Raw genomic sequence first — 24721 nt, forward strand, 5'->3', positions numbered from 1 at the left:
AATACTATAATCCCAATTGATCTGTTCATTTGATAAATGGCACTCACCTCAGTCTCCCATGTGTGCGCCCTCCAGACAGACTGCTGTCAATCTGGTGTCAGCTGCTCTCTGTGTGACATTCCATCTATCACATGAAATTAACAATGACATTTCTCTAGTTTTTCCTAGTCAGTTTCTCTTTCCCTCTCCCCCTCCCCGCCCCCCGTGTTTGCCTTCTCTCTCTGCACAGGGAAGGCAGCACCCTTCACAGAAAGCTTACTTTTTAAAAAGCGGGGGAGGATGCTGATAATTTGAGATCCAGGCATTTCTCGAGGAGCTGTGATATGCACATACTCTGGCAACTCCCTTCCTTGCTACAGCAGGCTTAATGCAACTCTTGCACATTCACACATGTTCCCGATACCTTCTTTTTGCCGTTCTGTATTTGTGTTATACAGTCTTGCATTGTGGTGTCACTGAGGGCTCCTGTAACTTGCAGAGACCCCACTCCTATTAGGCACAGGATATCTGGAGTACCCTGAAAAAAATAACTGAGACCTGAGGACCTGGAACTCTAGGCAAAAAGGCTGAGCAAAATTGCTGCCAGGCCCCCTTTTCTCCTCAGTCTCTTGGAGAAAACAGAACAGGAAGGTGGTCCCATAAAGTTTACTGCTTGATTGAGCCCATCAATGTGGCAGCTCCTCAACCAGAATAGTAAAACTCTAATAATAAATGAAATAATCAACAGTTAGCTGTTCGTGAATGGCCCCCCAAAATCTGCATCCTTTCCCTGCAGATCAGCCCTGTCAATCAGCTTCCCACTTTCTCTGCCAGCTCACACTTGTGGTTCCTGTTTGGTACTGAGAAAAGCACTTTCTGAATTGCTTATGGACAGCAGCCCACAAGTCCCAAGGCTGGAGCTCTCACTCTGTGCCCCTCTGGGCTGTCAAGTGCAAGGCTAGAGGGCACCCCCCCAAAAAAAACCCTTATCCCTGACCAAAGATATTTCACGCAGCCCATTTCCCTGATGAGCACAGGCTGCCCATACTCACTTGGAAGAATTTCAGGTGGCATTTGCTTCAGGGAAATGAATCTCCACATCCATCACAGGGTACAATGAGAACACGCCATCAGCTCCAGGTCTCCAAAGGTCTGTAGCTTTCTTATGCTCTTTGGGAAATAAAGCATCTCTGGAAGGGGAAAAGGGGAAACTCTAGTTAGTCTTGTCCCCTTCCTTTTGCTTCGCACACGATAGTGCTCAATAATTACATGGAATGTTAGCTCCTCCAAATGGGTGTGGCTTGGGGGTGTTTCACAAATCTTTAATAAAATTAATGAACTGTTTACTTCCTCTGTCCCATATACTCTGGAGATGTACAAACTCCAAATTCCTCTTGCAGAGAAAATGGGCAAGAACAGAGAAGGACATATTGATTGGAGCAGCCCATGTCATCCTGAGCCAGCTCTGCCAGTGCTGAATACAGGTATTGAAATTAAGGCAGTTATTTGACATCGGGGAGGCGAGGCAAAGGAGCAACAGCAGTCATGGAAATACTGATGGGGGGGTATTTAACTCTATAGAGGTGTGGCTCCCCCACGCCACCTGTTGGCCACCATGGAACAGTTCAGTTTCTCCACGGTGGTATCATAGACTGGAATCAATTTGGCTGGCGTTTTAGCAATACAGCAGAGACCAGAATATGAGCAGTACTCATTAATTAAGATTAATGGTGTGGGTCGAGGAAAGTGAAGAAGATGCGTTATCTGCATTTCCAGGCTTCACAGAAAGATGCCCTCTTTTTAAAAAAGCCAAAATTTTCCTAGCATTTTTTGTTTTAAGAAAAACATGAGAATTACCGAAAGGAACAATCAAGAAGCCAAGAGTGAGATGGGCTATGTGACAATCTAGCCAAGAAGCTGTTACTCGCATAAATCTCCTTTCCAACTTACCGGGATATGCCCTGCAACTTATTCCTGGACCACTGTGATGCATTTTCTTTTGTGGCAACCCAGTACGGTCCACCATCCCTTGCTGTAAACATGCTGTGGTTTCTATAAAGGTCCTCATTAGTCAAGTGGATGGGTATTGGACCAGGACAGGCTGCAATCCATCCAGAGTGCACTGCTGGAACGAAATACATCATGCTGTGATACCTCTGATCCAGCATCTGAAATCCATCCAGGGCAGGTGTTCTCTTAGTTTAGCTACTGGCCCTCTGACAGCTGCCGGCTGTCTGGCTATTGGGCCTCCTTAGTGAGGAACTTCCTTTAGTCACGCGTGTCCAGTATATCCCTACCAACAGCCTTTCTAGCTGGTCTTAGGACCTGCCACCTGGCAAGCTCCTGCGCTCTTAGAGGATGCAACAGGCAGAATTCAACCGGTGAAGCTCTCCCACCTTGGGCTTATTATTTTTTCATAATAACGGAGCCAGGTGGTTGTTGTTTTTTAAGAGAGGTGGAAGTGGCAACCCCACCCCAAGGACTGGTTCCTTCTATGACCTCGGAGTCCCACCGGCTCCTCTGAAAGCCTTCTAGAGCGGATTGTACTGGCGAGGGTCGTCGGCGAAGCGTGCGCACGTGCGGCGCTACGCAGCGCGCGCTGGGCGCAGGGTGGCGCCTTCGGAATGGCAAAGTCTCAACGGTGGGCCCCATCCCCGGCCTCTGCGAGCGCGGGTGGACGGGCTTCATTTGCATACTACCCGGCCGGAACTCTCCCCTTTTGCTCGCGGCTCCTCTGCTCCCGGATCTCCGCGCGAGGCCTGGTGGGCGGGGGCACGCCTCGCCTGCCCCCGAGGGGGCGGCCTCCCTGCGCGCCTTCGCTCTGCAACTATGGGAGGGCGTCGAGGAAGCGACCTCGCGACGCCGGCGCGCGTATTTGTGTACCGGCGCACGTGTCTCCCCGCCTCAGGAGACACGTGTCTAACTGACCCCCCCCCCACACACTTTTTTTTCATTCCTCAGTTTCCCGGCCAGCGTGCACGATAGAAAACCCCACCCTCCCCTCCCGGGAAAGAGAGTGTTAGTTCCAGCGTGAAGCGCCACCCTCGGCGTGGGGCGGTACAGAAGACGGGAAGGACCAGGCGCGGAGTCTCGCTCGCCTCAGGGGAGGCAATCTCCTTCTCCTTTAACCCGGTGTAGAAGCCCGCCCGTGTGAACGGGAGGAAAGCGGCTGTGCGCAGAAGCTGGCGGGGGAGGTGGAGAAGGCAGTCGGAGGAGGAGGAGGAGGGGAGAGAGCGGGCGCTCGCTTCTCCTGTTGCCGGGGAGCTGGACGCCGCTTGCCCCGGCCCCGCGCCCCGCCGGGAGGATCTGCCGAGGGCGCCGGGGGGAAGAGGGGAGGGAGGAGCTGGATCCCGGGCGCCAGAGAGGAGGACAGCTAGGCGAGAGGAGGCGCGCAGTCGGTGCCCGTCCCGTCCCAGCGCCCCGGGGCGTCTCCGCTCCGCAAGATGCGCGGCAAGGACAGGAAAGAGAGCCTCTCCGACTCCCGCGACCTCGACGGTTCTTACGACCAACTAACCGGTGAGTTCCTCCCGGGCTGGCAGGGCGCTCGGCTCGGGGGCGCTGCGGGAAAGGGTAGCATCCCTCTAGCGGCAGGCTACCTGGAGCAGGGTAGAGGTCCCGGGTCTAAAATGTTCCGTCTGAACTTCACACACGCACCAGTGGCCCTTTGTGCGCCCTCCCCACTCTCTTGGGCGACCTGCAGTCCCTGTGCAAACTTCCACTTAGCCAAAGTGGGCGCTTGCTCGATGTCGACTTTGTCCCTTGAAATCTGGCCCCGTGGCTTAGCTAGGGGGCACCTGGAGCATGTTGGCTGGAAGTGTGTGTGTGTGTGTGTGTGTGTGTGTGGTGTGTGTGGTACATGCTGGAGAAATGAGTCTTCTTTATTCAGCGTTGGAAGATGCACCTTGCTCCAGACAATCAGAACTATTTGCTGCCTGGATTAGGTGTGGTGCCCCCTTTGCAAAACTAAAGGGAATTCTTGATGAACAGTCTCTCCCAACTCCCGTGTCCAAGTCAAGGCAACCTGAGTGAATGGACGGACCCACCTGAGAAAGGCAAGTGAGCACCTGGAAGATAACACAGAAGGGGGTTCATTTAACTCCCTTTGCCTACTCCAGACACCAAGGTAAAGCATCAAGATGCATCTCAGGTGTGTCTGGCTTACTAAGGGAAGGCATGCCCCCTGGGGCCTTCGTGGTTTCCCCACACCTGGAAAAGGGCCTAGTAGATAAGGAACCCCTTGCACAGGGGACTAGCAAAATCCCTCCAGAGGCCTGTAGCTCTCCATGGTGCTGGTTTTTGTCAAAGGCACTGGGTCCTCTGCTATAGCTGAGTAGTCCAATTTTCGCTGCGCCTGTTGCCCCTAAATGTCATTTAAGCAATTCAGTGCCTGCAAAATGGGCTCTTCACCCGCAGAGATGTGATGAAAGGAGATATTTTGAGCTGAGTAGGAATTCAAAGCCCACACAACTTTCCCATTTCTCCAGTGACTTTAACACGTCCATATGGATTTAAAATCAAAATCAAGTTAAAAATAGAGTGCCTCCCAGGCTGCAACCTTTGATTGCAGAGCCTGCTGGGGAGACGCAAGCATTGTGCTGCTAATTCTCTGCTGTCCAGGTAACAGCCTTGATTTCACAGTACCCTGTTCAGCAGGCAGATTTCCGTGTGCTCTTTTCATATGAAGGAAAGCGAGACACAGTTAGAAGCAGGAAATCTGTGCTTTCCAAAGTGAGCTCTGCTTCACAATTACTACTGAATATGGGTAATGCCTCTCCATTGTTGTTGCTGTTTCTGGATGTCATCATGGATTCATTCTCTGTCTCCTCATTTCCCTTTACAATTGGACAGAATTCTCTCTTGGAACTAAACTTCACGTATAAAGCTGCTGCAAAGGAAATAGGGGGTTATTAAATTCCGTTTTACTCAAAGGATTGAACATTACAGCACTAAGTTTGGATCATTTATTTCAGTGGGTCTACTCTGAGTACAACTTAGTTGAATACCACCCAGTATGTTTTGGTTTTTCAAGGGATTTGTCCGATGAATAGGTTTTGTCTTTTAAGTCAGTTGGTGCACTTGCTTCTGGTAGGTTAGGATCAGATCCTGTCCCTTCCATCTCAGTCACTTATGCTGTCCCATCGTTTTCAGGTACAACTTAATATTTCCTGCCTCATTTTAGGCCAACTCTCTCTTTGCCCCCACCCCACAGATCCTCTATCTCCAACTCCCTTGAGTCATTCATCCCCATCTTTGTAGTCTCTTCCTAGACACAGCTGCTGTATGTGTCCTCGGTAGGCAGTTAGTCAGAAGACTAAACAAGAAATGAAGGGAAGAGAACACTTGCGATGGAGCTAGTCAAACCATGTGGCTGAAGATCACATAGAGCTACTGTCACCTGCACTGAACGTGCAGCAAAATATGACCTCCCAGTAGACTTGCAAAGAAAGCGCAGTGGGGGCTGAGTTCTCCTTGTCTGACAGTGCTGTGCTGGCACTGTCCCTTTATCTGCAGGGTGCCTCTGCAGACATCATGCGGGGCAGTGATGGGGACAAAAGGCAGGTCTGTTTGCTTCACTAGATTCAGGTCAGGGCTGCTGTGCAAGTCCACATTGTGACCTGACATACTCTGGTTTAACCATCTTTTCAAAGTTTTCTTAGGAATGTAATGAAGCACAATGTTGGTCGTGTGTAGAGAATTCACTAGGCCGGATCAAAACAGGCTGAAGTCATTAAAAAGTTACCATGTGTTAATGAGCATGCTAAGGATGGTTGTGTGAACTGGCACACAGTGAGAAGGCAGATAAAGTGCCTGGGCTTATCCACACTTTTCCTTGTCCCATTGCCTTCCCTTTAGCGCTCTTTGACTACTCTTTGGTGCTCAATTGCAGCAAATGTCAGTTTGTTCTGAGTTAAAGCTAAAGAGTGAATTTTCCCTGGGAAAGGAGTGGGGCAAGGGGAAAACTGCTCAGTCCTGTGCTTTCTAGGCATGGGGCAAGCGCAAGTGTGGATGTGCCCTCGGTGTCTGTGTGTGCACGGTGCTTCCAGACACACCTCATTCTGGAAGTGCCTGACAGCCTTAGCTATCCTGAACAGAATGACTTTGGCATTGAGAGTACCTAAAAAGCATCATGATGTTCTGGCCAAGGATTGTATTCACATTCATCACTGTGTCTGTGGCACCGAGCAAGATATTATTGGAATGCCAATAAAAATGCAATACACTTTCAGTGCTGCTTCTGGCTAACTCAGCAACAACCCTACTTTTTCCAAAGGATGTTGGAAAGCATTCTTGAACCAATAATCTGGCTAGACCCTTTACTTGGTCCAATCTCATCTCCAAGTCATGCAGGTTTTACTTTCCTAGAAGAAACCACAGAATGGTTAAATTATCACTTTGAGGTTGTCATATGATGTCCAAAGTTGGTCCACAGTGGGTAAGGATCTGACCCATCAGCTGTATCCAGTTTTGCATCCCTGAGTTATAGAGTGCCCTCTTATTTCTTAGCCATTGGTTGCTATTCTAAAATTGTAGTCTTAAAACATTAGAAAGCAACTGTGCACACGCAGCCTTCTCATTTCTGTGCAACTGCTTGTAATGCAGATCTGAACAACTTTCAGAATGCCACTGCCACCACCACAATTCTTGATGAGTACCTTGCAGTGGGGTGAGGAACATGAGTTTAGACTCTTCTGTTTAGGGTCTGCACAAGTGGGTGTCCAGTTTGGTTGCTTTCCACATTGCTTTCCACCATTGCCATCTGGAAATCAAAACCCTATAAAAAGCACCTGGAGCCATCACAAATGCTACAAGTTGCTGCTGTGTGTGAGGAAGAGGGTGAATTCTGGGCACCTCAATGTGACAGGAATGTAGGAATATAGGAAGCTGCTTTATAGTGAGCCGGACTATTTGCCCGTCTAGCTCTGTGCTGTCTGCACTGATGTGCAGTGGCTGTCTAGGCTTCCAGATAGGGGACATTTCCAATCCTATCCTACCTTGGGATTAAACCTGGGGTCTTCTTCCTTCAAAGCAGATGCCCTGTCACTGAGCTACGGCCCATTCTTCTGCCAAAAAAATCTGAACCTGAAAATAAAGTATTAGACCCTTGCTGTTGCTGTTATTCTGATCTGTTCCACTGTTGTAGCCACCCGTATCAAGGCCAAGTTGTACTTGGAATAGGTCCATTGAAATGAAGTCAGGACCAATAATTTCTGTGGGTCTACTCTGAGGAAAACCTTGTTGAATTGTACCCAATAGGTTTAACAAGAGATGGTGGCAATATGACAGAGGCATCATTGACTGCAGCATACATGTATTTCTTTCGTCTCACTATGGTTCTGGTGAAATGAGTCCTGCAGCTTCTTGAAGCACTGTAAATACATGTGAAACATCTTCAATCATAAACAACAGCAAAGCACAATCTCCCACCCCACTCAGTTTGTAAAGTCTTCTCCAATCAAGTGTCTTCCACATGTTTTGTACAACAATGATCATCCTATCAGCTATACTAACTGGAACTGAGGAAATTCATAGCCCAAAATATCTGTAGGATACCCAGTTGAAGAAGGTTGGAGTATGCTATGGGCAGATGTGGCCCTCTCATGCGGCCTTACACTTCCGCTAAAACCATTGGCTGGCTTTGCCTCATTACGCCCCCAGCAGGGCCCACAAACACTTTGTGACTGGTTCTAACCACACTGCACTGTTTGTGATTTATTTCACAACTCACAAGGTGCCTCTTGTGAAATAGGCAGAAATGTGAAATACCGATTGGTGATTAATCCCAAGTTCTGGTGGTTCATGATTTTAAAACATCAGACCTGCCAGGGATAAAGATGTAGTCAGTCGCCCATTCTTGGTAGCACCTACTTTCTGGTCACCATTTTGCCTCAGCCATACCTTGCTTCCCCCTGAGCCTCCATCCAGTAGGCTTCTCCTCGCAAATCCTTTGCCATGTTGTTGACGCAGAACAGCTGTTGTGCTCAACCCCAGAGACAGCTGCATTTTGGCAGCGGGTGAATGATCACTATAGAAACAGCCTACATTGTGCTTTGGGACCCTGTCAAGGCATAAATTTACTTCACTCCATTACAGTGACAGGTAAAGAACTGCAGTAACTCATATTGCCTCTTCCAAGCCACCTACTGGGGAATGCCAAGCATATTAATGTATATGATCGGAAAGTAGCATCTGGCCTGATCCCCCTACAGCCCACAGAGGGTTTGTGATTAAAAACCCTTTCAGCATGAAATGTAAGGCCACGCAGGCAGCCTGGTCCTGTCAGTGTGAGGGAGGAGAAAGCGAGGTGTGATGATCGCCCTCAACTATTTGTCTGCCTGGGGAAAAGACAACGGAGGCTATGGTATTTTAACAACTTTTGGCATTTCATGCGCTGTGTGGCTACCAGCGAGCTTTAAGCCCTGTAGGAGGCAACAGTATGAGCCAGAATTCTTTTCTTATCTGTCCAAATAGCACACGTTGAGGTCTCCCCTCTTTTTTCTACAGAAAACAGCTTATTGTCTGGCCTAAATATGAGCGATCTGATTGTTGTGCATACAGTATACTTAAACAGCACGTAAGATGTGTGTGCATGCGTGCGGTGGAGTACGATTGTGTGTGTTATGTAGCAAGTGGTGTGTGCATGAGGCAGAATTAGTGTGTGTGTGGAGGTGCCTCCCCTTACATTCCCCCCCATCTTACCCCACCCCCTTCCAGAGTTCTTTTGCTTATGCTGACACTCTGATATAGATTTTGCTGCTGGAATTTGACACCCTGTTTGTCTTTGTTAACATAAAATCTTGTAAATGTCTGCCTTGAGCGGGCTAATTTCATCCCCAAAGGTCCATGGGCATATTGGCCCCTGTATGCAGGAGCCTCCCCACCACCACCCATTTGGTTTTATGGTGGAGACTACTCAGAGTAAGTGGGTAGAAAAGCTGATCTGGACCAGACTGAGCTGTGAGTGGCCCAGTGGCATGAAATTTCCAAGGACAAGTATTTTGCCCTATAGGGATGCTGCACCTTATGCTGTTTGGGTCCATATATACTGCATGTCACCCCTTCTCTCTGTGCTGTGCCCATTCATTAAGTTTCTCTCTCCCCCCCCCCTCTCTGTCTTTTGCTCTCCTGGCTTGGAAACTCCCTTGTTTTAGGCTGATTAATTGAATCTGATTTGTGACTGTTTCACCTGGCTCTGAGTCAAGATGAGGTGGTGGTTTTTGTGATGCGCAGGTGTATGTGTGCAGCGAAGTGCCTGGGGGCTGCTGTTGTGGTACAAAGCAGATGGCTTGTGGGGGATTTTGAGGTGCTGAGCAGAGGCTGGTCCAAGTCAGCTGGGCTTGTCTCCAAGAGGACGTGGACAGAGGGTGAACAGGGCCTGTGTGCCAAAATCTGTGCTTTTGGAGAGGGTCTGAGGAGCCAGTGGCAAAGCGCTGGTGCCAGCAGCCAAGCTGAAGATGGGTTGGAAGGGGTTGTCTGGGGCTATTTTTCCCCCAACTTGTGGCTTAATTTAATTTCATCTGAAAAGATGGTTTTGTACAGATTCTGGAAGGACAGAACAAAGGACAGACGTTGTCTTTCTTAGCCTGTCTAGTGAAGCCCCATTGACAGGGGATTGGTTTTGCAAAATGCTGCAGGGTTTCAACCTGCCCACGTTAATCAGCAACTCGGGAGAAATTCTGAATTAGCAGAATGGACCATTTTCTTGTTGCCATCACCTGTGCAAAATGAGGTTTTCATGCTGCTTGTGTCTTAGGGCTGTTACAGGAGTGCTAGTGTGCTCCATTAGTGTGCTGCTTGCAGTCACATTTCCCAGCTGGGTCCACTCCATATGTTTTGGACAACAGGCATGCTGGCCGGAGCTGTAGTTGAAAACATCTGGAGGGAACCTGGTTGGGGAAAACACTGGATTACAGTTTTGAGCCTGATCATATTATGAAGGCAAGAAGATTTCTAAGCATCCAGAGGGGCTTTCGGACATGATGCACAGTCACACTTGGGTACCACTGGGGCTTCACTAGTGCAGGAGCCAGGAAAACCAAAGAACTGCAGCTCAGGATAGTGGAGCTATAATAAAAGCAACAGAAAAAGTAGTCCTGGGGTAGTTTGAGGTGGTCTGACGGGGCTGATCCAGCTCCCAAATACTGGTCCATCCAGATGGGAACATTCCTTAGTGCCTGGTTCATGTTTGGGTGCTTACAGACTCCATAGCACCCCAGATCTTAGTCATCTTTGTGATACTCTTTATGTTCTTTCACGGGGGTGGAGCCTGGAGGAAGACAGAGCCACAAAAGGCCTCAGTTTGATCCCAACCTTTCGTGAAGCAAGCTGCTAACACAGAGCTGTCTATGGTTCAGCAACATCTCAGCCTTGCCTGGCTTCCTTCCTTTTCATAGGTTCCAGCACTGGACCAGACATAGGTGGTCTCTTCCTCCCTACATTTGGATGGGTGGGGGGCTCTTTTGGGGGAAATTCTGAGGGACCCTTCTGCCAGGGCCAAATCCAAACCTTTGCCCCCTGTTGGCTGTGTGCTAGACACCCCCCCTTGCCTTTCAGATGCAAGCAAGTCATCTCACCTAACTGGACTGGCAGGGAAGCGAAAGTAAGCAGAGAGCCTGGATCAATCTAGCCATTTGGGATGAATTCCTGAGCGGTTATCATTTTGGACGATCAGGCAGTGGCGTAGCGTGGGTTGTCAGCACCCGGGGCAAGGCAAGTAATTTGCGCCCCCTAACCCGTGAGCCAGGTAGGGGCAGAGAGCTGCGAGTGCGAGCGCGCCCCCCCCAGATGTTGCGCCCGGTGCGGCCGGCCCCCCCTGCACCCCCACGCTACGCCACTGCGATCAGGAAGATATAAAAGGAGTTTAGAGCATAGTAAAGGACATCCAAAGTGCTCAACTAGAAGCACAAGGAATGGTTCCAAAGAAAATAAGGTGCAGATGCTGTGTGGGGGGTTCTGGTGCCAACATTGCACCCTCCCGTGGGTGAAACGCATCAGCTGCTCAAGAGTCTGGGATTCCCCATATTTGCCATATGGATGGATTAGGTGATCAGAGCTTGGCAGTTAGGTATGAGCGCTTGTGTGGCTTATGGGCTCCTGGGAAGGAGCAGCCCACCCCCACGCTCTCCCTGTTCGCAGACATATCCAAGCGGAGCTGTCACCTGCTGTGTCGCAGAAACTCAGAATCCATGCAACAACAATGAAAGGCTAGACGGGGGGAAGCATTAAAAATCATTCTTAGCCCACCATCACTCAAACTAAGGATGGAAGGTAGGAATGGTTTGGGTTGCAAAGGAGAGGGAAGTACCATTCCTGACCTGCTAAGAGATGTGGCTACTCAGCTGGCTTCCAGGTGGTCCTTTCCTGCATATGCGCTCCCTGAAAGATACTAATACCCCTACGGAGTTATTTCTTAAGAGCTCAAAATGAGATTAATAAAATGAAGATTACCCGTTGGGGAAGGTTGGGACAGGGGAAAGGCAAGGCAGATTGGCCCAGCTTTTCCGATAGGCTGGAGTTTCTCCCCCTCCTTGCTTTCCTTTTTATCAGCAGTGATTTCATTAAGCAAAGTGCTTTCACTTTGGTTTAAGGCAGATTGCTACACTGAGAAGCTGGTGATTAATCAGCCGGGTCTGGTGGCTTTCTCCCTTCTTAGGAATTGTAGGAACAAAGCTATGCAACAGGGGCTCTGGGGCTTTGAGGGGGTCGGGACACAATTTTGGATATACTCCATGGCCTTCCTGGTCTAACGTCTTGGTTTACATGGAAACTTGGGACCTTGTTATCCCCACTAATCAGCAATTATCTGTAGGCAGTAGCACCTCAAGGGCGATCCATCTGCAGGAGAGCCAACCACCGGTGCCTAACACGACAGCCATATAACATCAGGATCCAAGCCATGCAATCTTCTCCTGGCTTTTTCTGGACACTGGCAATTTGCGCTGTTTAAAACTGCCTGCATCTGGTAGATTATTCCATTTTAATTGTACAAGCTAGAAGGGGCCAAGAAAGCTAGGGAGGGCCTGTGGGCATGATCCCAACTAAGTCCTAGGTGACTTGTGGTGCAGCGCTTTCTCCATCTTAGGCTGTGTACACATTACCGGTTAAAAATGCAGTGGGCTCCTCCTTTTCTCAACTCAGATCAAAGCTGGTTTGTGGGGAGACACATCCAAACACAGTATCTCATGAGAAACAGCATGATAGGTATGGACTGTCGCTCATGTTGCCCGTACATCACTGCATTGGGAGTGCTCTGCACACAGAGTGAATGGGAGGGTGTACGCAGGGCTTTTGTTTCTCATCTGTTAAATGGGAGTAATAATTACCTAGCCTATCTGCAGGGTTCTTGTGTGATTAATGAACGAAAGACGGTGAAGCAGTGATGCTGCTGGAAACCCCAGGAGGGAAGAGTGCTCTTGTGCTCAAAGTTCGCTGGCTGGTTTCCCATGGGCATCTGGCTGGTTGGGGTGAGAACAAGATGCTACACTAGATGGGCCATTGGCCTGATGAGAATAGCCAGCTGGGGTCTCACATTGGCTAAGCAGCCGGCTCTTCCTCTCCTCTTAATGTGCAAAATGTGCTAGTGCGCCTCCCATTCATGCTCAGACTGTGCGTAGGGCTTAACTGCTCTCCAGGCTAGGAAGAAAATGAGTTACTTGCCAGGATAAGATGGAAATAATGCAAAATGTGTACATTTCTCAGTTGATGCAAAAGTAAAATTGGCCTGAGAGCGAGGGTTTAGGATAGCGCTGAAAAGGGAGGCAGGGTCAATATTGTGCAGCTGGAGAAAATCTGACCAGGGTGCAAAGGCATTGTGTTAATGTTGTGATTTCTGAAAACAGGCAGTTTATATTGCTCTCTGTTTGCTGCGACATCATGTCTGGCCTTTCTTGCCCTTTGGCACGGATATGTCTCACCAGAAAATTAAAAGGTCTTGGGCTGCGAGTCCCAGTTTTCTCACTATCAGTGTGGCGTTTGGTAACAAGGTACTTTCATTCCATACAATGTCTCTGTTAACAGTTATCTGCCTGATTCTCTACACAGAGATGGGTTGGAGCTCTCTTTTTAAGAATCTGGGTGAGACATTCACAGTAAGGAATGTTGTGAGTTGCTTCACTGCCATAATGCATTTGGTTTGCTTTGAGCACGCAGAAACAAAAAGCATGATATATCAACAGTGAACTCATCCTCTGTAGCCAAAACAGTAGCATCCACGCACAAAAGGAAGGTATCACCAGACATTGGGGGAGCCACAATGTTTGCAGAAGTGCAAAAAAGTAATTTTTTAAAAACCTAAAGGGATGGGGAAATTAAAAAAAACAGCCCATTGAGGATTGACAGAGGTGGAGGAATAGAATATCCTGGAACAAGGTATGGGTTGCTGCTTGAATCCGGAATAGGAGCGTTCCACACACTGCAACATTTTGTTGCAGTCCCCCCCCCAAGACTTCATCTGCTTCCTGTTCTTCACTTCTCTCAGCCGCACACTTTCATTTGGTGGTATCTCTTGACTGTGCCAAGAAGGACGACTTGGCTCTCCTCCTCCTCCATTATCTTAGGCATTGTACTTAGGCATTACCCGCTCTGTGTGTGCATCTTCGCTCTGCCCTAGTTTTGACTGATGTTGTGGTTGGAGGTGGGGGAAGGCAACAATAGTGCTGTTCCCTAATTTTTGCTGGTCTTACAGTGAAGCACGCCAGGGGTTTTCCCTCCTGTTCCCCTCCCTGCATTGATGTGCCTGGCCAAAACTCAGAAGTGAGTTTTGCTGGCTAATTTGTCTTCATATTGTCAGCTACAACCGCAGAGGCCAGAGCCGTTTGTCTCTTCATTCAGGGGAGGCTCTCTGTAACAAAAGCGTGATCAACCCTGACATAGATGCACCTGTAGAATTGTGTCCTCTTATGGGTGCCTCTTTCTGACAACCCCCCTTTACTGCCCTTAATGGTTCCCTCCCCCCCCCCCCAGTTCTTTCTCAGGGCTCGTCTGCACTTCATCTGCACAGCGCTGGGTTTGTAGGGTTTACTCTATCTTTACGTGGCACAGCCTGCTGTTGTAATGCTTCAGATTCTGAGAGGATCTTGTGTTTGCACAACAGTGAGCTCTCCTGTGCCAGAAAGGCTGCTCTGGGCTCCATTGAGGTTTCCTTCCTCCACCCACCGGCAGGTATTGCGCTTGCCAAGGCAGTCATGCAGATCATCCTTTATGATCCTTTTTAAAAGTTGCATGTGGGATTGTGGCATTGTGCAAAATGCATGAATAAATCTTTCATGGAAATGGGCGATGACACAAATCCGTAGTCATCCAGGAGGTTCTGTAAAGCAGGCAGCAGTTGGGCTTGTTTGGGCGGACAGTCTCTTCCCATACTATGAAAGAAAATGGATAGTCAGCACAAGGAAAGACAAGGCCAGGTGAAATAAGGATCACCTGGGAAATACAGAGAACTGGACTATCAGGAAATTATTGAAATCCTAATGACAAAGAGTTTGAACAGTGTCCCACATAACCTTTGTGGAGCTTTAAATAGATTTTATTTTATTCATTTTTATTTTATTTTATTTTATTTATTGCAATGCATTGCATTGCAAACCACTCTGTAGGGATTTCTTTATCCCGAAAGGCAGCCTAAATACTTTAATAAATAATAAATCAATTCATTATAAATAAAATTGAATTTAGATTCACAGTATAAGCACAATTTAAATCAGACTCATGCCAGCTACATTACTGCCCTGGAGATGTTTGGGTTGAAAGGCAGAATACTAATTCAATTAACAACGCCAACAACAACCTTTTTACAGGCATATGTCAAGGGCTCAGCACCTCCTTTTAAGTATTTGAATCCGTTACGTTTACATGGATATTTCCCCAGCTTCTAATAACATTTGCTCTCTTCTCTCATAGGATTTTCATATGTTTCTGGTGCTCTGTTATAGATTATTTTTAGAAAATGCTTGTATTTTTTTTTAAAAAAGCACAATATATACAACAATGTACAATTTAATAACACATAAATTAAACTAAGTCATTATTATATTGTAAATTAATCTGAAATAATCTTAATTCCTCCAGCATCATGTCTCTGTATAATAAATTTAGGATCAATGTTGTATTCGAGATTTAAAATGATGATTCAGTACATAAATATAGAGGCAAAATTCAGAGCTTACTAGCAACCACCTTTTTAGGTTTTCTGTAAACTGGGGAAGACATCCATGTTGGAAGTTCAATTCCTTGCTTAGCCATGAAGCTCAATGGAAATTGCCTTGCTCTTGCCCTCTCTAATCTGCTTCATGGGGTTGGTACAAGGATAAATAAAATAAGAAATGTACAAAAAAAAGTTGCTGAAAAATGTTGTTGTTGTTGTTCCTGCTGCTGCTGCTGCTGCTATTGGCAAGCCTGGTTAGAAACCAGTCATGTTTTGCATCTGTATGTGAGCTTTTTTGAAACTTCCAGTCTGTTTCCCAGTTGCTCTGTGCACTTTCCACTTTGACCTGTGTTTCAGGTTCTGAACTGCTTTGTGCAAATGAAGTTCTTTGGCCCCCCAATTCACAGTCATGGGGAATTTAAAAGTAGCTATAAGTAGATGAAATTTACAGGTACAGAGCCATTCAAGAGTGGATTAAGCCTGCCAAATTGCAGGCAAATAGGTGCAGGAGCTTTTTGTGAGGGAAGTGAAAGGAATTCACTTGCCTCTAGAAATCAGGTGAGGTGTTTCTTGCTTTTTTAAAGGCTTAAAATGAAAAAGTGACGGAGTGGTGTGTATTGTTGCTTGTATATTTTTTATTTTAAAAAAGGCATTGCCACCCCAGCCTTTCTTTCCAGCACTTCCTTCTTTTGATAGGCCTTCCAGGCATTCAGTAGGCCTTCCTGTGAGACTCTATGCAAAATGTTGCCTGCAGAATTCTGAAGAGCTCTTGAGTTTTGTTTAGCTGTTTGTTAAACCAGAGCAATGCAGGGTTTTCTTTTTTTTAAAAAGCCCATAAATGAAGCTTTTAACTTTATTTTTAAAAACACCCTCCTCTGCTTTGGTTTAACAAAAAGAAATCCATAGAATATTCAATCTAGACAGGAAATGTTTTGGGTGGCCTCTCTTCTTTTAAGGCCCCTGTACCTAGAGATTCATAGGAAAACGTAGAGCCATAAGATACAAAAACAACAGAGCAACATGCGGTCCAACCTGGGAAGTGATTATGATAAACTTTGACTCATGGGGTGGCAGTAATGGGGGCAGAAGACATCCAAATCAACCTTCACCACCTCATTATTTGGCCTCCACCTCTATGTTGGAATCTTTAGCCTTGTCAGAGGAATTGGCCACTCTCCAGGCACCCGGCTTTGATTCCTTGTTGACCTCCCCGTCTGTGACTCCCGGCAAGATACAGGCGAAGGTCTCTATCGGCGATCCTCCTCTAACGTGAGAAGAACACACCACTCTTCCCCTCTTCCCTGCCATCCCCAGGGAGGGGAAAGAGACAGACAGAAATGTATTTACATGCCTTTATTTCTGTCTTTTGCAGCAGTACAGAGAAACATGTCTGCACTCTCTTAACACCAACAGCAGAGAGAGAAACTCCTCCCCTGTACTTCCAGTACAGGTCAGATGACACTCTGAGCTAACATCCGGTGCTCAGTACAGTGAATAGACTGTCCCTTTGTTCCCACGGTACAGTCCCAAACGTCAACATCCTGTCTGGCTTTCCAGCCAGCTGGAGCTCGCATTGCTCCTTTTTCGTAACACTCTAGTCTAGAACAGGGGAATGAACAATCATGATGGTGGACCCAAAGCCAGTTTATGATGACAGCTGCGCATCCTGTCAACATGCATACAAGAGGCTTGGTGTATGGATGAAATCAGTGTGGGCTCACTGGAAACTGCCACATTCTGAAAGGAAAATTAGGTCTTAGACATCCCTTTTCCAGTGTCTTAATTTCTGCCCCATTTAGTCGGAAAATTGGGGTTTGTATTCCCATATTATTATTTTAGACTTTACAGTTCTAATCTCATCTCTGCTCAGAAGTATACAGTGAGGCAGGCCAAGTAGCGAAAGGGCAAGGGCTTTATGACTTGACCAAGGACCTGAGCTTTTCTCTGCCACGTCCAAGCCCAGCAGTCTCACCGTTGCACCATCCCGGCTTGCACTGTCCCTTTTATGATGCCCCAGTGAAAGCAACCTCACTGACTGCCAACCCAGCAATGTTCTGAAGCATCCCATGAGTTCAGTTTTCTTCTAACAGTGTATAAGGAGGTTTACTTAAACCATGAAGGTTCCTTACGGTTATTATTTTAATAAATTTTTCATTGTGCCTTTGCTCCCACCGCAACTTAAAAAGTTATCATACATTCCACCTTTGAACCTCAGCTGCTGAAAGAACAGCAGGGGGAACTGTGGAAGAGGAAGGACTTGATAATGGTGAGAAGTTCTAGGAAGCAGAGTGCATCTAGTCCTGTAGAAACTGGGGACTGAGACGCAGAAACAAGTGTGTGTGTTTGTATAGATGATAGATAGATAGATGATAGATAGATAGATAGATAGATAGATCTGATTACTCTGCACAGAATATGGTGACTTCCCAGTGATCTCTTTTCTGGGCAACTCAATGACAATTTGACATTGTTTTATTTAGTTTTTTGAGCATGTTTGTCCTTCACGTCCCATTAAAGCAGATTGGCACAGCTGAGCCTCTATAAACAAGTCAGGTATGGGTAATGAGATCCCTGCTATGGCCTGGCTGTTGGAGTTTCTTAAAGGGGAACAAGAGAAGCAGGGAGAGGGGTTTTGTTTTGTTCTGAGCCCAGCACAGCCACCTGAAAATGCTCTACTGCAAACATACTGACCCAGCACTTACATTTTGACTTTGATTATCAGCGGAAGTGATGCAGAACTTAATGCAAGGTGATAGCTTCATCCCTTTATTCTGACAAGTCCTCTTGTTAGTTTTTAATATCTGTATTCCGTTTTGCACATTAAGAGGTCCCCCCCCCCACATTTACTTACTCATATAGCATCATCAGTGTGCATGGTGCTTTGCATAGTACATAGCACCAGGTCCCTTCCCTCAAAGATTTTGCAATCTAAAATTCAACATGCACGAAAAAAATAGAGGAAAGGGAGACAGGGGGAAGTAGGGAAGTAATATGTGGATGTTTCTCTGTTGTACTGGCTGAGGAAGAATTACAGACGAAGTTAAAGTAGGGCAGAGGAATAAAACTTTTATAACAAACCTTTGATCTTATTATTATCCACTCAGATTTTGGCTTGTTCCTCAAACATTACCCAAGCTGCTTCTTTTGAACCCAGTTTCTTTCTTCTTCGTTTGCCTGTAGTAAATATTTCAAGGAGATATTGATCCCTTCGTATGTCCTTAACTTGCTTAATGCACTCCATTGTGGTCTGTAGTTTGCTCAGCATAACCACAGTAACCTAACAGAGCAATCCTATGCATGTCTTCCCAAAAGTTAGTCCAATAGAGCTCAATGGGACATACTCTCAGGTAAGGCAATACAGGATTGCAGCCCAAATCTGGAAATGCTAACCCTCTCTCTTTCATTTTGATCTGGAATAAACCTGAATTTGCTCCTACCATTGGATCAAAAGTCTTGGGAAACTTTTTGCCATTCCCCCCCGTGTTGATCATTAACTTCACTGTAAGATTTTGAAAGAGTTTTAAAAGATTTAGACAAGAGTCTTCCAAAATGAGATACATTCAAATACTTCAATATCCTGGATATCTCCTTGAGCCCTTGGCTCTGAGCTTAAAGTTACTGTTGCTAATTAATTCTGCTTATGAATGAGCAGAGCAGAATATCTAAATGTCTGACTGGCCTTATACTCCACTGAGAATCAAACCTGTCTCTGTATAATGAGTATTTCTTGCACATACAGATGAAAACCAATAAATCTGGGTTTGGGTCCTGTTGATTTTATATCCTGATACTATTTATAATTTCTGAAGAATAGACTTAACTGGAATGGGAGTGAGCAAAAACAACATAACGGCTCATCAAATTGGGTTTGGTTGTTAAGTTTGTTTAACTGAACATGTAGCATTGGTTCTAATGATGCTGAGCTTCCAAATCTTAAATGTATTTTGAAACACTTTAATAACACTTAAAAAAATTCAGACATATTTACTATCTGTCATATTGTGATTTGTGTTGTGAACTGTCCTGAGATCTGCGGGATTAGGGCAGTATACAATTTAATATATTTTTTAAAAAATATATGTACCATCCAGACACGCCCCCAAGAGCTGGAATTGGCTGTCAGTTCCTTCCATGTTTCCACATGGTGGTAAACAGTGTTTCCTGTCATCTAACGTGAAAGGTGTCACTTTAATAAGAAGCTCTAGACCATGGCTGGGAACACGTAAGCTTAATCAGACTAAAACTGTGGGGTTTTAATGAGAGCTGTCTTTTCGGAGACGTTCTGCGCTGATGGCATTTTTGTAAATAATCTGTGCACTTGACATATCTTGAGTTAGGAAGTGCGTTAGAGCCAAGCTACACATGACCTTAAATGCATCTTTGCTTTTAACAGCGCCGCTTTTAATAAATGCAAATAGCATTAGCCAAAGAGGGGCGGGGGATAATTATCACAGCATGGGATGTGATTAAACCCTTTCCTCCCCTGCTTTGGTCTTGAGTAAGATCCATCTTCTGAAGCTGGAGTTTGTACTGGGAAGAAATCCCCCCCTTCCTGACCCATGCCTGCTGTGGTTCCAAAAGTTATCAGCCCTCTCATCACAGCAGATGCTCTTTGCATTTTTCAAAAACCTGAAAGTTGTATGCAAATACATATTAATAACCCATGTAGATTGGCCCTATGTGCTTCAAGAGGGACAACAGATAGGATTTCCTCAGCAAACAATGCCTTCTGCTTCTAGGCATGTACCTCCTATCTTTTATTATTTTGACTAGGGAAGACTTCTGTTTATAACCGTGTAAAATTACCCAACTATCACCTTTATTGAAACATGATGATCATGTTAATTTTAATTACAGGCAAGCAATTAATTATAGTTAATGGGCTAAAGCAAGCTGTACTTTCTGAGAACCCTATTCTATCCATTTGTGTAATCCACAGAAATGCCTGATCCTGCCTGGAATCCCAATGCATTCCTAAAGGTCACTGCCTCCCTGCCACTAGCTTGCACATTTGGGCTGCATGAAGTCAGGTTCTGCTCAGTTCTCCTTCTTGTTTCCAGTACGTTGGAGGCAGACACAGATCCTGCACTGAAATTTGAGGAGGATTGTTCTAAAATCGAGCAGAGGCAAGAGAACGCCCTCTACTTTTGAAAAACAGTTTACCGTATTTTTCGCTCTATAACACGCACCTGACCATAACACGCACATCGTTTTTAGAGGAGGAAAACAAGGGAAAAAACATTCTGAATGAAACAGTGGATGTATCATTTTTGTGCTTCATGCTGTGGCCACAGACATGTGATCTGATGGTGAATTTGGGGTGACCCAATGCAAAGATCCTGAGGATCCATGTTGATCTATGCTTTGTAACCACATTTTAAGTGGGGAGCGAAGGAAAAACAAAGAAGGGACATGAGAGGGGTGTGCAGAGAAGCAGCTGGCTAAGAATGCTGGAGAGGGATTTAACGGGTGGGAGGAAAGAAAGGCAAAAGTTCCCCCCCCAAGCCAGCCATCTCTCTCTCTCTCTCTCTCTCTCTCTCTCCCTCCCTCCCTCCCTCCCCCCTCTCTCTCCCTCCCCCCCTCTCTCCCTCTCCCTCCCCCCCTCTCCCTCTCCCTCCCCCACTCTCTCTCCCTCTCCCCCAGCAGCATCGGAGCACAGAGAGGAATTAGAAAGAACGACACTCTGCTTGCCTGGAGGGGAGGGGCTTTCCCTGCTCTTTGTTCCGTTTCAGCAATCACAGCAACGAAACAGAGGAGGGTGGGCAGTAAGACCCTGAGGCAGAATGCAGGAAAGCAGCCACTTCCTCTTTTCAGGTTTCCTTTCTCCGTGACTCACGATTTGACTTTTGCCTGGTTTTTTGGCTCCAGGGACCACACATTCGCTCTATAACACGCACAGACATTTCCCCTTCCTTTTTAGGAGAAAAAATCTGCGTGTTATAGAGGGAAAAATACGGTAGATTCTCATTCTGCCACAAACTCTGTCCCGTGAGAGAAGGTGTCCAGGGCAGATAATGACCCCTTTTTCCAGTGCTTGCTTCCACAAAAGATTGTGCCCAGCGGCAGAGAATAGCAACTGGCCTCCACCCAAGACTTCTATTCTCTGATTCTGTGACTGCAATCCTGTGCATGCATTCTTGGGGAATATGCCCCATTGAACTCTGCAGGACTTAGAATCATAGAATTGCAGAGTTGGAATGGGCTCCATCTAGTCCAGCCCCCTGCGATGCAGAAATCTCAACTAAAGCATCCATGACAGAGGCCATTCAACCTCTTCTTGCTTCTGAGTAAACATGCATAGGAGCAGGCAGTGCATTTCTGGCAATATTCACCATATGTCAGGAGTGCTCTGATGGTGTTTCCTGCTTGGCAGGGGGTTGGACTCGATGGCCCTTGTGGTCTATTCCAACTCTATGATTCTATTCTAATATGATCACGAAATGTGGATTAGCGACCACCTTTTTTCACTTAGTCAAAGGGCTTAAAGAGTGGCAAAAGTGGGAGTTTTCCTGGCTGTTCCTAATGGTATTGAGAAGATGGATCTGCACAAGGGAGAATGGGCTTGGTTAGCAAATCTCGAAAGGAAAACGGTCAGAGGCACAAATCTAGGAGAGCCAGACTGATTGTAGAAATGTATGCTGAAGAATCTTTTAAAAAATACTTTTAACAGTACACTGTTCCTTCACAGCCACGGATGTGTGAATGAACACTTGCAAAACGGACACAGACTGTTTTGCCTGTCCCTCTTTAGGAAGGGGGCCAGAAATAGTTTGTCAGTGGAATGATATCAGGGTGGCATCGTTACCCCAATGCACAGACCTCTGGATGCTGCAGCAGGCTATAGACCTGCCATTGCTTGCAAGTATCTCTGCACATTCATCTGTGGAGCAGGCTGGGTTGGGGGCTCCAGAAATTAGCTTGAATTTCTATCAAAAAGAAACTTCGGAAGCATTACTTTACTGTCACCTGCTTGTTTGCTTGGCCTCACATGTCTCTGTGTAGTCTTTGAGGGTCCTGTGTTGCACAGAGTCACATGCACGACTTTCTAGGGCTGCCCTCAGCCACCTGATTAAATTTGGGCATCAATAGATTTGAAGTATACGCATGACTGAGCAGCCTCCTTGCCTGATGCGAAGCAGCGGCAAGGAGACGCTGAGAGGTCAGTGGAAATTACTTTCGCTACCTCCACACTCTCGGCAGCTGTGGCAAATTTGCAAATAAATGGTTGGTTTTTCTTTACCCCTAGAGGAGGTCTGGGAGGATTTGGGGTGGGGGTCCCCGGGGGCTCGAATGTCTCTTTGCAGCAAGACCTATCATTCTGTTTTCACCAGAGCTTCTCTTTTAACTGGATTAGGCGAATGAGCTGCTATTTGGATAATCGCTTTGCTTCCCTTTAGATTAAATTTTTTAAAATTACATCGTGCAGGGGAATTAAAACAAAAACAAAAACCCTAACCTTAGGTACGTTTGCAAAGCAGTAATCCCAGCAGCCTTATGACTGGCGGGACCCAGCATTTCCTCTGCTCCACAAACTGCTCTCACTCCTTCCCCTCTCCCCCGCCTCGCATGTCAATTTGCCGCTGCCTCTGACACCGCTGAGAAGTTGCCGGGAGAGAGTGTTGCTAATTCCCTATTCAAGCCAACTTGCTCGCTCTTAATTTTCTCCAATGAAATGTCAATGAATTTTAAATGCTGTGAGTTCTGGTGACGGCAGACAGAGTTCCCCTGAGAGGGGAGCGAGCGCTCGCTCACAACAAGCCTGCTGCAGCAGTAAAAGCAAAGGAAACTGCCAGTGCAAACCCCAGCACTGGCTGCCAGTTGAGGGCACTTGAGCATACAGAATGGAGGCCTTCCAGCAGAGGGCAGCACAGACAAGGGCTGGTTGGAAGCCAGTCTGAAAGTGTAAGTGTCCCTCTTCCATGCCTTTGTGCCGTTGACAATTCAAGAACAGCTTGCCTATACTGAGGCCAGTGGCACTGAGAGAAGTCTCTGTGGGTCACTTCAGATGCTCTGTCCTATATAGAAATCTGTGTAGTGGACGGGATCTTTAAAAAGGCACATGTAGGCAATCTGTCTCACTGCATGCATATACTTGGTACATACAGTGAAATGGACAAGTTATAATAATTACAGTACATTGCAAATGACTACATGAAAGCAACTTGCACAGGAAAGGCAGTTTTAGAAGTGTGCCTGGGATTGGAGGAGCTGCTGTGATGTCAAGGAAGGGCATCAGAACTTGTAGGTTAGATTACTTCAACGTGTTATATGTGGGGCTGCCTCTGAAGACTGTTTGGAAACTCCAGGTGGTGCAGAATTCAGCAGCCAGGCTGCTCACTGGGACAAGACTGTTTGAGCATATTACACCGATCCTGGCCTGGCTGCACTAGCTACCAATGAGTTTGCAGGCCCAATTCTAAAGTGCTGGTTTTGACTTATAAAGCCTTAAATGGCTCAGGACTGGAATACCTCAAGGACTGCCTCTCCCCGTATGAATTGACCCAAACCCTGTGATCATCATCTGAAGCTCTTCCTTTGCAAGAGGTCTGGAGGGTGGCAACACAAGAAAGGGCCTTTTCTGCAGTGGGTACCAGCTTGTGGAATGCTCTCTCCAAGAAAGCTCACCTGGTGTCTTCATTACGTATCTTCAGGCTCTAGGCAAAAATATTCCTCTTCAACCATTTGGCTGATTAACATTCTACAGCCTTTTTTTGGGGGGGGGGGTATTGGTTTGTTTGATCTTCAGATGAAGGGCAGTATACAGATTTAATAAATTAATGAAACTAGAAGGAAGCCTGTTCCAACGAGTGGGAGCAGGGAGGGGATCTGGGTCTGATGTCTGCTTTTCATAGTTACCTAAGGCAAGGCAGAACCGTGTTGGCATGGAGCCATCCTCGTGTGACATAGCAGTGGTTCTACACACAGAGGCTGCTTCAGACTGCCTGTGTGATAAAGGTAACATGTAGCCTAGCAACTGCCTAGCCCTCAGTTTTGCTCCTCGGAAATCTTCTTTTTGCTATTTGCCATCTAAATAATGACTGCCCCCCCCCCTTCTGTCCAAAGGCCCATCCCCCAGCACTTGACAAATGCATCATCTGACTTGTCTGCTGTCAGAAGAACCTGCAATTTGCAGAACACGACAGTGGTGCCTGTACATGGAAATTCTGCTAATGGCAAACGAGTCAGGAATACTTCTGATGTTCCTGAATGGAACAGAAATGCTTAACGTGCTCCTTGGTTGTTTCTGATGGTCATGTGTGAACACCTGTGTGTCTCCACAAGGACTCCTGTGTTAGGAATCACTAAGGGAACCAATGGGAACTTGGTGGACAGGTGGGGTGGGTATTTGCTGGTGTGTGGGTGTCATAGATGGGAAGGGAAGGATAAACCTCCCCTCTGCATGTGCTAAAATTCTGATAACAATCCCACCCACCCTGTGCTGCTATTAATTTAAGAAAAAAGGAGAGGTGTAGCTGCATCAAGTGTAATGTGGCTAGATGTTTTAAAGGTCTCCTCCAGACCACCTTTTGATTCCATGTTCATGATGATATGTTCTCAGGTTGGTCACGTGTGATATTGCATTCAGTACCATTTGCCCCTGCA

At 46.6% G+C, this 24721-nt stretch overlaps 1 protein-coding gene across 2 annotated transcripts in view; it reads left to right on the forward strand.

The window, feature by feature from the left end:
• The first annotated feature begins 3313 nt into the window (after positions 1-3313).
• The window catches only part of KCNIP2 (potassium voltage-gated channel interacting protein 2), a 106461-nt gene continuing 85053 nt past the window's right edge, over positions 3314-24721 (forward strand). For both annotated transcript variants that reach the window (XM_077930155.1, XM_077930157.1), the window contains exon 1: positions 3314-3495. In XM_077930155.1, coding sequence (XP_077786281.1) covers positions 3423-3495 — 73 coding nt within the window. In that variant the 5' untranslated portion in view covers positions 3314-3422. The remainder of the gene's footprint in view (positions 3496-24721) is intronic.

Source organism: Podarcis muralis, chromosome 6 (assembly GCF_964188315.1).
Source record: "Podarcis muralis chromosome 6, rPodMur119.hap1.1, whole genome shotgun sequence".
Lineage (NCBI taxonomy): Eukaryota > Metazoa > Chordata > Lepidosauria > Squamata > Lacertidae > Podarcis > Podarcis muralis.